General features: G+C 35.9%; 1 protein-coding gene across 1 annotated transcript in view; it reads left to right on the top strand.

Moving 5' to 3' along the window:
• The window catches only part of LOC150101070 (uncharacterized), a 244,627-nt gene extending 227,850 nt beyond the window's left edge, over positions 1-16,777 (top strand). The window contains exon 5 of the mRNA XM_090402157.1: positions 14,981-16,777. Coding sequence (XP_090258283.1) covers positions 14,981-16,389 — 1,409 coding nt within the window. The 3' untranslated portion in view covers positions 16,390-16,777. The remainder of the gene's footprint in view (positions 1-14,980) is intronic.
• The last annotated feature ends 676 nt before the right edge of the window (positions 16,778-17,453 follow it).

Raw genomic sequence — 17,453 nt, 5'->3', positions numbered from 1 at the left:
TATGGATGAGACTTGGATTCGCCATTACACTCCAGAATCCAAATAGCAGTCAGAACAGTGGACAGAAGCCAGTTATTCATGCCAAAGAAGACAAAGTCGGTTCCATCAACAGGATATGTCATGGCATTGATGTTTTGGGATGCTAAAAGCATTTTGTTTATTAATTATCTTGAAAAGGGTAAAACAATAACCGGGGAATATTATTCTAATCTTTTAACCAGGACAATGCACCTGCCCACAAAGGTATTTTGGCAATGGGAAAATAAAGGGATCTGTACTATGAATTGTTGGAATATCCACCCTATTCCCCAGATTTGACTCTCTGTGACTTCTATATCTTCCCAAAACTAAAATTCTTCCTCGCTGGTCAGCGTTTTTCTTCGAATCAAGAGGTGATTGCAGCTGTAGAGAGGTATGTTGCAGATCTTACTGAGAACCACTACAGGGACAGGATAATTTCGCTGGAGCATCGCTGGAATAAATGTGTTAGTCTTAAGGGAAATTATGTTGAAAAATAAAAATAATTTTGAAATTATAAATTCGTTTTTTCATTGTTAGGCTGAGAACTTTTCAGACAACCCTCATACATCAGTTCTAATCATCCTTTCCAAACATATGGAATGGTCGAAATCCACTAACAAAAGAGCCTTTTGTAGCACTGTCCTGAAAACACCGTGACATTTGCCCTGTAGTTGGAATGACCAGAGTTTGATTGAGGTTTAGGATATGAGTACCTTTATGACTTGTATCCTCGACAAGTCAACATCAGGTAAGTTGACTGGTCTCATGGAGGTGGCTGAGTTTTTTCTCCAGAAAACTTGAGGGTTTTGTATTCTGCAAGACAAGCAAATCAACTAAAGCACAGATTCAGTTAATAGACATAATATAATGGCCTTATCTGTTGTTCCAGCTGTAATGCAATCTAATCCAACCTAACCTTCCTTACAAGAGCTCAGAATCTCTGTTCCTTTGATACACTACTTCACCAAAAAAAATCAATAAAATACACCATTCTTATTTTTAAGATATGTGTGGAGTGAATAATGGTTGACTCATAAAAATGATTTATCAAATCTAAAATAGCATCATCACTTATTACAAGGATATTATTATGTGACACCTCCAGAAGTCCAAAGACTCTTCGAGGGAGAGTGTGGCAATACCATCGAACGATTGAATTTCTTCCAACTACTAACCGCGCTCAAACTTGCTTAACTTTTTGCATGAGCCATTAGTAGCAGAGGCTCTACCAATCGACCAACCTTTGCTCAGAGAGAGAAAGAAAGAAAGAGGTACTATAAAAGATAATTACCGAACAACGTTCAAGCGTATGCCACTTACGTGGTTTATCTCTACTCTTGGTCAGTGAGTGAAAAAGAGAATGTACTATTAGAGTTCAAAAACAGTTATGTTCATCTAATATAACTATATATCTCATGAAAAATTATTGATAATTAATAGTGATTACTTCCCAGAACTTGGATATAGATATGCACATATACTGTTATAGGACCAGAAACAAACAGCAGCATCCTTCCTTCACTAGATACTTTACCTGTGCTTCCATAAGTAACATTCAGTTTTATCATAAACTACATTTGCTGGCTGATACTGTTATGTCATCATCAACATCCATCACAGAAGATGGCATTAACAAAGTCTTATGCACCAAGCCCACTCTATCTGTTCTGCTGAATCCATTCTGTTGGAGTAACTAAACAAAATTGCAATCACTGATTGCTAATGGATATGGCCAAACTTCTATTCAGAGAACCCGTGATAAATATTGTCCCTCAACCAGACCACACTTGGATATTAAGAATTGCCATATCCTACCTTAAAGAGATATGAGTGAAAAGAAAAGCAAGAGTTCTTTGCAAATTTAATGTATGTGCTATTTTCAGACCATTTCATGAATTCTTTTCTAACCTCCATGGACAAATTATCTTCTATCTTTACTGCATAAATCCTGTTCTTGTTAGTCTTATTTTGGATAGACTGGTCATTCTGCTGAGATCAAAATTCAAGAACATCAAGATTACATCAAATAATCTTAAAATCTGGCCTTGCTTCCCATACCATTGACATTAGTTGGAGATTGTGCTGGAATCACTTAAATCAATTTAAATTTCATCATCATTCTCTCTTTCTCTGAAGCATAAAACTTTGGATCACAATATGAATCTGTCACTCAGACTAGACTACTTATATCCAAAGGTCTGCTAAGTAATCACTATTAATTGTCTCTTTTTTAAATGATGTTTATAGTCTTTGTATTAGATTGGCATAACTGCTGATTGTTTACTTTGAATTCTAATCTTGTGTTCTCTTTATCATACAGCTTGAACCGAGATTCATTAAAACACGTACTACATGACATATGTCATTTTACCATTTCTTTTTATAATTTCTCTTGAATGTCCTGGTGTCACAAGTGTTTACATGCATTAACTGTTATTTGCTTACATATTTATTTAAAAACACAGTGTTCCTAAATGAATAAAATCCTAAACTGACTCAAAAATTTTAGAAATTCTTTCATTATCCTTGAAATCATATGAAATGTATAGAATCTCTACTTGTGTGCCTTCTGAATGTGTCACTAATCCTCAAAGTTTCAATTGACTGCCACTTTTAAACCAATTGACAAAATCCATCAATTATGGATTTTGCTCTCACAAAGACAAATTTGTTTTCTCTCTACCAGGTGTTTATCAAGTCACATGCAATTTATCTTACTTCAGCCAAAAAGGTTCTTCAAACATCAAAGTAGTAGTATCATCATCATCATCATCTTCCTTATACCCTCTTTTACTTTGCGGTGTCGAGGGTCCATTGATCATCGGACCTCACTCCGTTTACAGGATAAGGTGGTCAGCCCTATGCCCCGGTGTATCCTATGGCCTGTAGTGTTGAGTTCTCAAGGCCAGTTTGCCTGCTTTGCGGGATGAAAAACCCCAGAATAAACTGGGGAAAAAACCCTGCTGTCCACGCCCAAGACTGGCTAACTTGGCTATGGCTGAGGAAGATCCTTCAGCTCCTCTCTGTTCTTCTTTTCGATATGAAATTCAATTTTATCCTGCTCAAGACTAAATGGTGATCACTTCCAATTTCAAATCCTCTGTACAATCAGGGAAGAAAACCCTGATTGATTCTGGCTGAATCAATCAGGGTTTCCTTCAAGATTTGCCACTGAAATTTTATATATATATATATATATATATAAAATTGATAAAAAAAAAAAGTTTAAAAAAAATCCTTAGCCCACACATGTACTACAGGTTAGTAAATAACCTTTTGTGGGTGTGAGCAACATAAAATAAATAAAATAAAATAAAAATAACTCTGAGAATATGAATATGTTAGGAATTTGATGATGATGTATCTGCATTTAAATGATTAAACTTCCAATATTGCTATTTTCTATTATTCCTGTTAGTGCCAAATCTGTACTCTTTTTCAATATTTTACGACACATTTTAATACTTGGTTATATAAACAACTTTTAAGACTGCATAATATAATCTAAAACAAAAATGCTAAAGAAAGTACCTGTGACAAATGACAAGCCTTTGTACGTAGTCACGAGATAAGAGGAAGCTTTTCCTGATTAGTTGCATCTGTTATGATGCATGTAACAGGAATTTTTGTGCTTTGTCCAGCCAAATACTTTCACTAATTTGGCTGAAGCTGAATATTTAAAAATATCGAAAACTGAATGAAAACCAAATATTCAGCACATCCCTAGTATCAAATATGCAGGCCAACACTGTTATTTATCATCTACATAGATCACATTTTAACTTTAAGAACAAGTATAACAAGGATCTGTATTTAAGTTTTGTTGATCTAGAAAAAGCAGATGATAATGCCAAGAGAAAAGCAGTTCAAAACACTGCAATTATGGTATAAATGAGATGTATCAAGTAGTATGTGATCTGTATTTAAGTTTAAGTCAGCAATTAGAATTGAAGAAAGTAAGAAGATGGTTTGTTGCAAAATCAGTGTAAGACAAGGATGCACATGTTCTATGCTTATTCATATGAAATTTAAAACAATCAGCAGAAAGAAGGCTGCTTGATAGTAAAAATGAAGTCTGCAAATTTATTTGAACATGAAAAGTATTTGATGCTTAAGATACAATCTAATATATACACACATATTCCTATCCTCCCAAAAAATGATATATGGGTACTATGAGAACTCCACTCCCCAATCATCCAGAATATGACCTTCCTTCTGACCAGGCCCTCTGAATTATGCAGTGCAGCCACTGTAAAACTTTTACACCTCCATATAATTGAGAATTTCTGATAAAAAAATCACCTACTTACTAAAACTGTTCCTTTCAACTTTAATAGTGTAATATCATATACTTCAGCTGCTTCTGAGACATAAGTTAATATATACATGCATGATTTATGACATTATTGTGATTCATGTTTTGAATGTAGTTAACAGTCTCTCTTCCTGACGATGTCCATGTAACAATTAATGAAATATACTAGAGTTTTTGAATAATATTCTATATAATTTTTGTTACACATGTAAGTCATGACAGTTATTTTAATAACACTATTTATTAAAAAAATCACCTACTCCTGCTGTTTTTGCACATTTCAGTTTTTTGGTAGCTTCCCAACCCACCCACCCACCTCAAGTATTGGTATGTATTCTTGATTGCATTTCTCTTGACTATTTTTTACTACCATATACAGTGGTGTACTTAGATTTTGCAAACGTGACAAGCTCTTATATAAATTGAAACAGATAGGATTGGATAACATACTTCTGAGTTAGATTAGTGACTGGCTGTCGGATAGGTATCAGAAAGTTGTATACGGGGATGTGGTATCCCAAAAGAGAAAGGTCACTAGCGGTGTGCCGCAGGGGTCAGTTTTGGAGCTACTGTTATCAATTTGTGTGTTAACGATATTGGGATGAGTTTAACTAATGATATGCAGCTGTTTGAAGATCATGCAAAACTGGAGAGAGCAATGCAGAGTCAAGCAGATGTTATGGCCTTACAGAAGGACTTGAATAGATTGCATGAATGGGCAGGTAAATAGAACTATTGGTTCAATGGTGCAAAGTGAAAGGTTTGAGATTTGGTAAGCAACGATGGGATGCAAAGTATACACTTGGTGGGAAAACTTTAACAGAAGTAGAGAAGATGAGAGATATAGGAGTAATGGTGGACAAGGACTGAAAGGGACTACAGTGCACAAGTTGTGAAGACGTCACAGTGGATAACAGCAATGATGTGGACCCTGACATGCAGGATATGATACCATTGTATAAGGCCTTAATCAGGCCTCATATGGATTATTGTGCACAGATTTGGTCACCTGGTTTTCATGGTAACGAAAATATGTTGAAAAGGGTGCAGAGAAGATTCACAAAGGTGGTCAGTCGTCTTTGGAATGTGGAGTATGAGGACAGATTGAGAAAATGTAAGTTGCAGAGCTTCGTGAATAAGAGGGGGGGGGATACGATTGAGACATATATGCTAGTCAGGGGTTGTTATCGTGTTGACATGGAGATTTTTCATAGAATGGGAGGGGGGGGTGTAGGAAGGTCATTATTGGAAACTGTATAAGGAGGCTGTGAGCAGAGGAGTAGGTTGAAGAACGGTTGGTGAGTGGAATGCATTGTGTTGTAGGTGTAGACACATTGAATCAGTTTAAGTCATGGTTGGACAAGTATTGTGTGCAATAGTGTATACTTCCGATGCTGAGTCTCTGACTTCATAGAGGTCAAATGTTAATAATAATAATTCTGCTGCTTGTTTCATTTAACAGTCTTTTAAAGTAGATTGAAGAAAGAGTACTTTTTTATTATTATTATTATTACGGATGACTCCAGGGAGTCCTTAGACTCATCGAGGGAGGCCCTAAACATCATGTCCACACAACTATACGACATTCTCACAGTATCTATCATACCTTGCTTTGAACTCACTCACTGTCATAGCACCCACAACAGACTCTGGCAGCTTATTCCACTCATTTACCACTCTAAAAGTAAAGAACCCAGCTCTAACATCCTTGCTAACTACACTCTTGCCCAGCTTCCATAGGTGTCCCCTAGTTCTCCCACCACCAGTCCTGATCTCAAAAATATCCTCTGAATTAATCCTATAGAAACCCTTTAGCAATTTGAATGTCTCAATCATATCTCCCCTTTTCCGTCTATCAACCAATTTCTGCAACGCACAAATCTTCAACCTGTTCTCATAAGGTTCATTCCACAGACCTGCTATCACATGGTCATTCATCTCTGGATCCTCTCCACTTCCTCCCCATCAAAACTCGACCCACTTTAAAGCCCTCATAGAAAATTTAACCTTGAATAAAGCAGACATATTGGTAAGCTTTGATATCTCCTCTTTATTTACTAATATTCCCTTAACTGACACCTTATCTCTCTTACAAAAAGTTTTCCCTTCTGACATCTTAGATCTCTTTTCCTTTGCCATTAACTCTGGGTATTTTTCTTGGAAGAACAAAATCTACACGCAGATAGAGGGAACCGCCATGGGTTCCCCCCTCTCCCCCCCTTGCCAATTTCTATATGGAAGATTTTGAAAAACGAGCCATAGACTCAGCCCCACTCAAACCTTCTATCTGGCTAAGATATGTAGATTATGTGTTCTCTATTTGGCCACATGGCCCAGACACATTAGACTCCTTCCTCAGTCATCTCAATAGCCTACATCCAAGAATCCAGTTTACTATGGTAAAGGAAAAGAACAATTGTTTACCCTTCCTAGACACCTTAGTCACATGCCTGCCTAATGATACACTTGTCTTCACTGTATACAGAAAACCCACACACACAGGCAGATACATTCACAAACTCTCACACCACCACCCCTCTCAACAATATGGCATTATTAAAACTCTTACCAAGAGAGCCCACAATCTTTGTTCCAGTGGAACCGCCCTCACTACTGAGCTTAACTACATACACAACACTTTCCTCTCCAATGGCTACAGCGATCATAGTATCAAAAAAATAATCAGTTCCTCTCCCATTCCTGGTCCTTCTCGTCAACAAAAATTTAAAAATGCCATCACCATACCCTACATCCGTGGCACATCCGAAAACATAGCCAAGATTCTAAAAAAGTACAACCTACACACAGCATATAAGCCCCACCGCAAACTTGCTACCCTTATCCGTTCTACGAAAGATCAGCTCCCTCCTCTCTCTCTGCCTGGAGTTTACAAAGTACCCTGTTCCTGTAAGCTGGCGTACTTTGGACAGACGGGCAGATCAGCATCCATCCGCCTAGAGGAACAAAAGTCTTACATCTGTAAACACAACTATGGTCATTCGGGCTTGGCTGACCATGTCTTGGACACCACCCACAGAGTATCATGGAAGAAAACCACCATGCTGCATCACAGCAAATTCAAGAAAGAGAGACTATTCTTAGAAGTAGCAGCATCTCTTAGAAATCAACCAAATCTTAATAAATACGGTTGCATTAAGCTTCCGAAAATTTGGGAAACACTCATCACCAGAGATCCTACTTTATATTCCAGGCCACCTATAACCGCCCTTAGAGGGCGCTCCACCTAGATAGGACTTTAGTGTCACCCACGTGGTTGGGCTTAGTATTGTATGATATTTGTGTTATGTTACATTAGTTATTTTTGTATTCCCCGTAGATGTCCTAGTGATTAGGACGAAATATAGGAAGTATTAAATTCTTTTTAATCCTTTCTGAGTGTTGTAAAAAATCCATTAAACCTCCACCATTACTGTGTTATAAAACTTGAACAAGTTACTGAGGCATGATCTGCCCTTCACAAAGCCATGCTGTCCCCCATACAGTATCTCATTTTCATCAATCCATTCCTGTATTTTTCCCTTGACTACTTTCTCCAAGACCTTGACAACGACTCCTGATATGCTGATCGGTCGGTAATTTGCAACAGTAGTCTTGGATCCTCCTTTATGCAGTGGAACTATTTTCCCCTCTATCCACACCTTCAGGACTAAACCAGACCCGAGACTCAGATTAAACAACATGGTCATGGACACTGATAATTCTTTAGATGCTTCAAGACCCGTGCTGGTATACCATCCAATCCCACAGATGTATTCACATTAAGGTTCTGTAATAGACTATTCACCTCCACTTCATTCATCACAATTCCCGTATAAACTAATGGTTCCTTCATTTTTTCAATGTTACCACCTGGATGATATACTCTTGCAAAGTGCTCACTCAGTAATTCCACTATATCAACTGATTGAGTGACCTCCTTACTCTCGGTATTCCTTAAAATCATTCTGCCGTGTACAGTTTTTTTTTTTGGCTTGCAGCATATTGAAGAACTGTTTGGGATTCTCTTTAGCTTGCATAGCTAGTTTCCTTTCATAATCCGCTTTTGCTTTTTTTTACCACACTCTTTACCCATCTGGCCTGCACTTTATACCGTTCATGTGCCTGCAGGTCACCTTTCTCTTTAAATTTCCTCCACAGTTGTTTCTTTTTTTGCAGCTCAAGCTGCAAAAAAAGAAACAACTGTGGAGAAATATATTAATGGTGTTATTCATCCATTTAACCCCTACTTGTTTTACTATTCGGACCCTAGGTATACAATCAGCCATAACCTCCTGTAAAAACTTTAAGAAGAATTCTCTCATTCCTCTCTAAACTTTTGCAATAAACCCAAGAGTATTTTGCTACCTTCCTGATATTTACTCTTATCAGTCTTCCCATGATTTTTGTTTAGATGCTTTTACACAATACTTCGCTTTCTTACATTTTTCTCTGTATTCTTTCAAAGCACATGCTAACTTACTTGATAGGACCTTTCAATATGCTTTCTTCTTTTATATAACTGTCTCTTTCACTTAAGTCCATCATTCATCATATGCCTCTCTGGTTAAATCAATCAATGTTTTCTTCAAGCCAGTACTGAGTCTCCAAAGTTTGATTCTTATTTTTAAACTCCTTCATTTTTCATGAATAATATTCACATATCTGATTCTGCATTTAACCTCTGAAAGTTGCTCATTGATAATTTTTAAAACTTTCTTACATATTTTCCTTTTCAATATGATATTCGGTTTTATCCTGTACAAAACTAAATGGAGAGAACTTCCTGTTTCAAATTTCCTGCATCTTGAACCACCATGTGGAAATATCACTATTAAGAATATCACAGCTAATGAGACTCTTCTTATTTCTTGTGTCTTATCTATACATGAATTTGCACACACACCTCTATGTTGAAAGATGTTTATGATGAGTAGCCTGTGTCCTGAACAGGAATCCAACAGATACTTATTAGTTTTGCTCTTTTATCCAAATTTTCCAACATATTTCTACATAGCTGGTATAAATTTCCTATTCAGATCTCCAACAAAGACAAATTTTTCCTTTTCCTTTGTGTCAGCTGCAGTCTGATGACTCAAAAAATTCCACAACTTTTCTTAGTAGAAGCTTTTGTGGAACCATAGGAACAGGTAAGTGTCACCATCCAGTTCTCCATTTTGATGCTCACCTACATCACACTTCTTGATGTTGCCTGCCATTGAAGCAGTTTATCTTCATGTTTAGAGTTGAATACTATAACTATTCCATCCTTAATTACATCTGAATATAACATGAGTTATTTAGAAGAATCTCACCTGTCTTCATCTCCATCGTTTCAGTAACATCAATTATTTTTGTCAATTATTTATGTCAATGTGGTATTCTTCTACCAGTTTCACTTCTTTTCCATTATACTTCTTATGGTGAGAGGGTTTATCTTGAATTCTGCTGATGTCAAATTTGAGTTTGTACCAGTAAATTACTTCTCACCATTTGCACTGTTTCCCTAATGGGAAGGTTCATTTAAATGGAGGAGCCTCATTTAACCAGGTGATATATCATGACATGGCACTTCATCTTATTGCCATCTGTCTTCTGATTTCAACCAATTCAGAATACATTTTGGTCAGGCAAACCCTGAACTGCTAACCCATCTCATTCACCATTTTATAACAGATGGATATCTACTAACGGAACGCACTACAAGAAGGTGAAGATTGGATATTGAGTCAGAAGCCCCAGTAGGTTCTCAGTATTCCTTAAAAGGCTATGTGGAGGTTTCCTTCCAGTTACCCTGCTTTGACCTCGAAGTGATTCTGTTGGAAGGGCTATATGAGAAATACTGCTCCTAAATGGGCCAAAAATTCAGCAATGTGGTTGATCAGACTGGTCCACTGGAAAACCAACAACCTTGGTAGATAAACATCAAATACTTTTCATGTTCAGATAAATTTGCAGAAAGTTTTTCCACTTGGTTATACTATAAATTAAAGATACCAAGAAATTATATTCTAGGTTTAATGGGTAGGACCCTTCCCATAATGCATAGCATTATACATGTCCATAAGGATAATGCTTTGTATTATGGGTGAAGTCATTAGCCTCTATATACGAGTTACCCAGTCATGAAGTTACTTCACACGCAAACTTTGTTTGCTTACACTTGGATAAAGGACCAGGAATATAATTTCTTGACATCTATTTGTCATATAACACTATATGTATATGGTCTGGCCTATGATCCTTTAGGCTAACCTTTAACTTGTGCTTCAAATCATCTTCAACTAGGAATGTCATTTCTCATATTTTTTAGTCTTCACTGATAATGCTATAAGAACTTACTGCAAATTAGCAATGGTTAACTGTTTTTAGTTTATTAAATGTATTTCTTCTTTTACTTTGGTATGTGTTTTGTTATAATCTGTTAGGGCTTTTGAAATAAGATGAATTAGTCTCATAGATAGCAGGATTTCTTTTCAGGAATCTCATGTTTTGTTTTTCATCCTACAAAACAGCAAACTGACTGTTAATTGGCAACCACCTAAAGACCAGTCGACTTCTATAAATATATTTATTGGCCTTTTCAAGAATATACTGTATGTATGGGTGTCTATTCCATATACATTCATGGCTTGCAAAAAAAATTAGCTACACTTCTATTACCTCATAAAGATCATAGTCCCATGCAGGTGTCCTGTTTGTATGATCTATCATACTATGGTCAAATATGGAGGTTGAGCTTGTTCATTTCAAAAAATGTATAAGGAGTTGGACAAATCAGATTGTGTTCCAACATGAGATCCTTTCCAATTACAAACAAAACACAGTCCAAAAAAGCTAATTTTTACTGTTGAAAATTTTTTCACTTGGTTATACTAGAAATTAAGAATGCCAAGAAATTATATTCTTGGTTTCATCCTTTACCCAAGTGTAAATTGCATGTGAAGTAATTTCACGAATGGGCTACTTGTATATAGTGATTAATGGCTTCACATCGATTGCCTTGGTATCAAATAATGCAATGCACATATTCTTATGGATATGTATAATGTTATGCATTATGGGAAGGCCACTACCCAGACTGGTTTTGACCTTTATTGAAGTCTCATCGGTGGGATCCAGAAGCGATACCAAGGTTGAAGTAATGCAGAAGTCATATATGGAAATACAGGTAGTCAAAAGGTGTCACACCTTATTGCTAAAATCCTCAGGATTAGATAGATGTTGAACATTTTTGAAGTCATTAGTCTATATATACAAGTAACCCAGTCATGAAATGACTTCACGTTCTTTGTTTGCTTACACTTGGATAAAGGATGAAACCAAGAATTAATTTCTTGTCATTTTTAATTTATCTATTTTCTACTAAAAAGTGTTATACAAAGAATTCTGTGAGTCTCTTTTATACAATCTAAACCTAAAAAAGGAATGACCCTTAAACCTTCTCGTTTTTGGAAATCTTGCTAAACATCCTGTTACCTTTTTTAAAATACATGATTATTCTTGCCTTTATTCCTACTGAAAGCTCAAATAATTCTGACTGGGCTCTGCTTGTGCTTTGAAACACTTAACCAGCAGTGATAACATGTTTATATGATGGTTCTGTTCTGTTTCCTTGGAACTGTACTGTACTGAGGATAGCCAAAATACAGGGTGTTTCAAAAAGAATGATCTGATTTTAAATAATTATATATAATAATGAAAATGTGGTACAGTTACAAAATAAATTACCAAGTATGAAGTAAGGTCTAAAGTTTCACTCACCACAATTACAAATGTACAAAAATATACAATTTTTAAATCGGGACATTCTTTTTGAAACACCTTGTACATACTTCACTGAAAATTTTCTTTGAGGAATAAACCTGTTTCAGGTGTTTGCATATATGGAAAGGTTTGTTTTTACACTAATAATTTTTAGTATATTACTAGTATTAATAATACATTAAAATTATTAGTATAAATATTACTTTAATTCAATTTTCATACCAAAATGTAATAGTTCTGTATGATATTTTAAATTTTTAAGTGTAATTGTCTAAATTTTATTTGTGACCTCCTGTTATACCATAGGCTGTTTCTTTGTTTGCTGTTTTTGCTTCATTTGGTTATGTTATGATTTAACCTCACATTCTGTTTGCTTGCTTCAGATATCTGCTTGTAAATATTTTATCTTGTGGGAATTCACATATAGTATCTTAAGAAAATTTTAATTATCATTAAAAAAAGCATTCATTTTAATTGTACTTATATTTTCTTATAATTAATATATTGATTAATTTTATTGCTTTCTCTTGACATAAGCATGAATCTAATATATGAAATACTTTATCTTAATGTCATCTGTGATACTTCTGTTATATTAGGGAATTTTTAATACATGTGAAAATTTTCTAATCAAAATTTAATTACAGTACCTGAATTTCTTTATTTGAAAAAAAAAAGCAGCATATTTCATAGTATTTACATTGAGTGGATCCCTCTTTATAAAGCTATGCTTCGGTCACATATTGACTACTATGCACAGAGTTGGTCACCTGCATTTCTTAGGGATTGGGAGGTGATGGAGAGGATTCAGAAATGAGTGCCGATGCTGGTGACAGGTTTGTGGGATGTTCCCTATGAGGATAGATTGAGGGTGTGGGGGTTGCAGAGTTTAGCTGACAGGCAGAGGAGAGGGAATATGATTGAAACCTATAAGTTACTAAAGGGATTCTATAAGATTGACGCAGAAGACATTTTTCAATACATGAGGAGTAGGGGAAAACAAGGGATCACATGTGAAAGTTGTTCTGAGTATGGTTAGTAAAGGTGTGCAGACTGCATTCTCCACTTGGAGAGAATAATAAATGAGTGGAATGGATTGCCAGAAGTGGTTGTGAGCCACCACCACCAGTGAATAGATATAAGGAGATTGTATGATGGGTATTGTGTTAACCTTCTTGACTCCAGGGAGTCCAAAGATTCATTGCGGGAGGGTATCTACTCTACAACTCTCAGTCTCCACCAACCGCAACTACCTTCATCTACACGAACGCCGACCACCACTACCACTAGTATTTTCACAAACTCTCAAACATCCATGCCCATGTCAGGGTTCGAACCCACAGCCCTTTAGCTGGAGAGAGTGGATACACTAACCACTCGGTCAGAAATCATAAAACTTTACCCTATTGCAAGAAATCTCTTCCTCATGGAAAAACAGCCAATGCCACCAACAGAAAGTAGTCCCCTAGGATGCAATTAAAATATTGTTTGGACATAAAATTATGGGCATGTTTAGTCTTATTTAAATTAAGTAGAACATTTAAAAATTATTCTACTTTACAAAACCACAAAAATAAATAACTAAATAAACTGGCTGGTTGGGGGGGGTAGAGAATATTTAATCAAAAAAAATATGTTGATGGGAGAGGGAGCATGGAGGAATATGCACCTTCCTTGTGGTGAGCAGCGCTGCAAACTTAAAGTGAAACAGAGCATAGAAGGAATTTGAAAAACAGCAAAGTGTAGAGAGGACATACTTCAAGTAAGTCAAGCATCAAACCTCTGCAATAATTTTAAAAGAATGGGACTGTTTTTGATGCCCTGAAAAGCAGAAGACCAAAAGTGCCTAGTGAAAATAAACTCGTAGCTATTCATACATCAATAATCCCAAAAAATCTGTAAAAACTTTGCAAAACATGGTTTCAACAAGGTAACTTAATTGCTCATATTTCACACTCAACCTTGAATTATTAAGTCTGTATTTCATGAGCAGTTGATTTCAAAGAGACTGTCAATTTGATTTCTTTTTATGGTAATTTTTAAAGAAAAAAAATGTTCTTTAAATCTGGTATGGATGCTTATTAATTATCACTCACATTGATGTTTAGAGGAGAAATCTAGGGCTAATAACTGAATTTATTTAGCTATTAAATTTTTTGGCCAATATTTTGTCTTTCAGGTACATTTCACCTTTGCAATTTATTACTCTACAATACTTCAAAAACATCAGCTACATCATCCTCATTTCTACAGTAACCACCTTTGCTTTTGTAAACTAACATAGTCTGGTATGTACATAACAAACTATGCACATTGTCTGTGCTAGCCATTCCACGGAGACTGACCATGCTAAGGATATAGATCACCAGATCCAGTGGGGAAATGTTTCCCTTTTATGCAGAAGATATAAATCTGAGAGATTATTTTGAATCTTCCTCACGTTACCAAAAATCTGGAAGACCATCTTTGAGACCTTTCTACATTCTGAATTGTTGACCTAATAATTTAATAGTTGAATAAATTTTAGTTAATTGTTATCCCTAGATGTGTTTCTCCTTTAAACATCAGCAATAGGTATTCAGATCTCCCTAATTTGCTGAAAACGTTTACAGTTCATCATTTGACATGCAGTAGGTAGCATGTCAAATGAGATATTAAGAAATGTTTGATAACATTGTTTGTTGTGTTCACTTGTGTGCAAGCCATAATGGCCAACACATTTCATTTTTTTAATTTACTAACAAATACTCATTACCTGTCTGTTACATTTACTTTTTGGTATGTCGTAGTTTTAACATAATATGCAATATTATTTCATTGTCACCTAGTATCTGACTTTGGTCTACCTGATATGTGTTAAATATTTGTTTCCTGTAGCTTTTCCAGGATTTGATCCTCATGCACACCTAGCTACTTTTCATCCTTATGTTGGCACTTCTGGTACATCAACCACTCAGCAACCAGAAGATTCAAAAACAAGCAGGGGATCCAATATTGGATCACTTGAAACCCCAAATTCAGCTTCTGATTTCATATATAAGAATTTATTTGTTGCTGTAGCTTCTCCTACTGGACCACATCCAGAAGTGCATAACAGTCTTCCAGTAAATTCCAAAAAGCAGAATAAGGAATTATGGCCCTGTCCATCTTGCAAAGTACCATTTAAGTCTGCATCCCAATTACAGGTGCATTTGAGTATACATGTGAAAGATGAAGTGACAGTTCCTTGTGGGATTTGTGGTAAGATTTTTGCTTCAGCTGAGAGAGTAAGCATTCATATTAAAGCAGTACATGGTGAGAATTCCTGTTCCTGTGATAATTGCGGGAATGGTTTTGGCCATCGTAAACTACAAGATAATACAACAAATCATTCAGGTGATAAGCACTTTCACTGTGATGTTTGTGGAAGGAGCTTTTATCAAAAGAATCATCTTGTTAGGCATTCTATGATTCATACTGGGGAAAGACCTTTCTCATGCGACTTTTGTGGTAAAGAATTTTATAGAAAAGACAGACTAACAACACACAGACGAATTCATACAGGAGAAAAACCTTATCTCTGCTTGGCCTGTGGAAAAACCTTTCATCGCAGAGATAAATTAACTCGTCATGTCAAAATGCACAGTGGTGAAATGCCTTTCTTCTGTGTCACCTGTGCAAGAAGATTTGTTGAAGAAAAAGATTTGAAAAAACATGAATGCTCCTTTCAAAATGCACAGTCTGCAAGACTGTTACAACCACAAAATCAGATCCAGCAGCAACAATCTCAACAAGGAACACAAACCCAGAATCGGTGTCAATCACAGGAGCAGTCACAGCAGTCATGTCCTGAGCCAGAAACTCAGCAGCACTCTTCACAGCATGGTTCCCCTCAGCAGCAACATAGTCCTCAGAGTCCTCAATCACAAACACAAAAGCAAGTGCAGCTTTCTTCTCAACAGCCACAGCAGCAGCAGCAGCCACAACAACAACAACAGCAGCAGCAGTCACAACAACAGCAGCAGCAGCCACAATCTAGACAGCAACAACCTTCTCAGCCTTCACATCCAGTTCATGAGCAGCATCAGCTTCAACATCATTTACAACAATACTCCTCTTTTGAGCAGCCTCAAGCACATCAAGGACACCACCAACTACAACAGCACCAGCAGCAGCCATTACAATATCAACAGCAATCGCAGCCTCAACTTCATCATCCTCAGCCTCATCCGTTCCAGACCTGTTTAGTAGGATCTTCCTTTTGGGGTGCACTGAATCGCCTTTCAGCTTTTAATGGACAGCTCTGAATTTGTTTAATAGTTCACATGTATTAATTACTCCAGCATCAAATTTATTCTGTAAATTGTACAATATATGTGCAATGTCTGCTTCCCTGATGTATTATGTAGCTGTTTATTATATGATATATATGCATATATATATATATATATATTATGTATAAATGTTTTTTGTAACTGTAATTATATTGACAAAGTAAGAATAAGCAAGGGCTTGAGCACATGCCATTTGGCATCATAACAGAATTCATTTCATTTGTGTTTATTTAAAGGTAAGGCAGAAATTGCATGGTTAATTGATATGGCAAGAAGCAAATTCCCTTAGCTGTGTATTACAGTTCTGTTAGATTTTAAATTTCTCAAATGACATTCATTATCATATCAGATTTGAATGCATATTAGTTCTAGGCAAAATAAATGTATATAGTCAGTATAAATAATTAAATTTCATGCATTGCTTGAAAATATTTCTAACACATTTCTTCCAGCATTGATTTATTAGTTCTTCAAGAATGGGAAAATATTTATTCCATTGTGCCTATGCACATTATACATTTTGAACTTAAGCTGTATACTAATTTCATTGCAAGTATTAATTAAAATAGTTTGTTAGAATGGAATTAAAACTGCAGAAAGGTGAACACATACTATAACAGTCCATAGTGAAAATTGGCTATCACTGAATTCTGACAGTTTTTTTATTGCTCTGGGTAATGCTGTATTAATGTCATTGAAGAATATACTTCGATAGTTTGTTGTTATTCTTAAAAATTGTTCCTAATAGTATTGAGGCATCTCATCTGAATGTCTAGCTCAGCTGTTGTCAGTGATAGTTTAACACCTACATTTCTTCTCTGAATACTATGGGGGAGGGCATCTTATCTCCTCAGAATGGAAAGGATAGGTAGTTGTACACAGTTTTTGGTTATCAACCTTTCATTGTCATCAACTGCATTGGAGGGCCTGCTTGAGAAATTTTCACATATTGCAATCTTAGCCAGTGTCCTTTTGCATAATTCCCATCTTATGAAACACATAAAATGAATTCTTCCCCCCCCCCCCACGACAGTTTT

Source organism: Typopeltis vanoorti, chromosome 12 (assembly GCF_054136105.1).
Source record: "Typopeltis vanoorti isolate ZY-2024b chromosome 12, IOZ_Tvanoo_1.0, whole genome shotgun sequence".
Taxonomy (NCBI): Eukaryota; Metazoa; Arthropoda; class Arachnida; order Uropygi; family Thelyphonidae; genus Typopeltis; species Typopeltis vanoorti.
The sequence above is the reverse complement of the archived record's forward strand: the minus strand, read 5'-3'. Positions and strand labels throughout refer to the sequence as shown.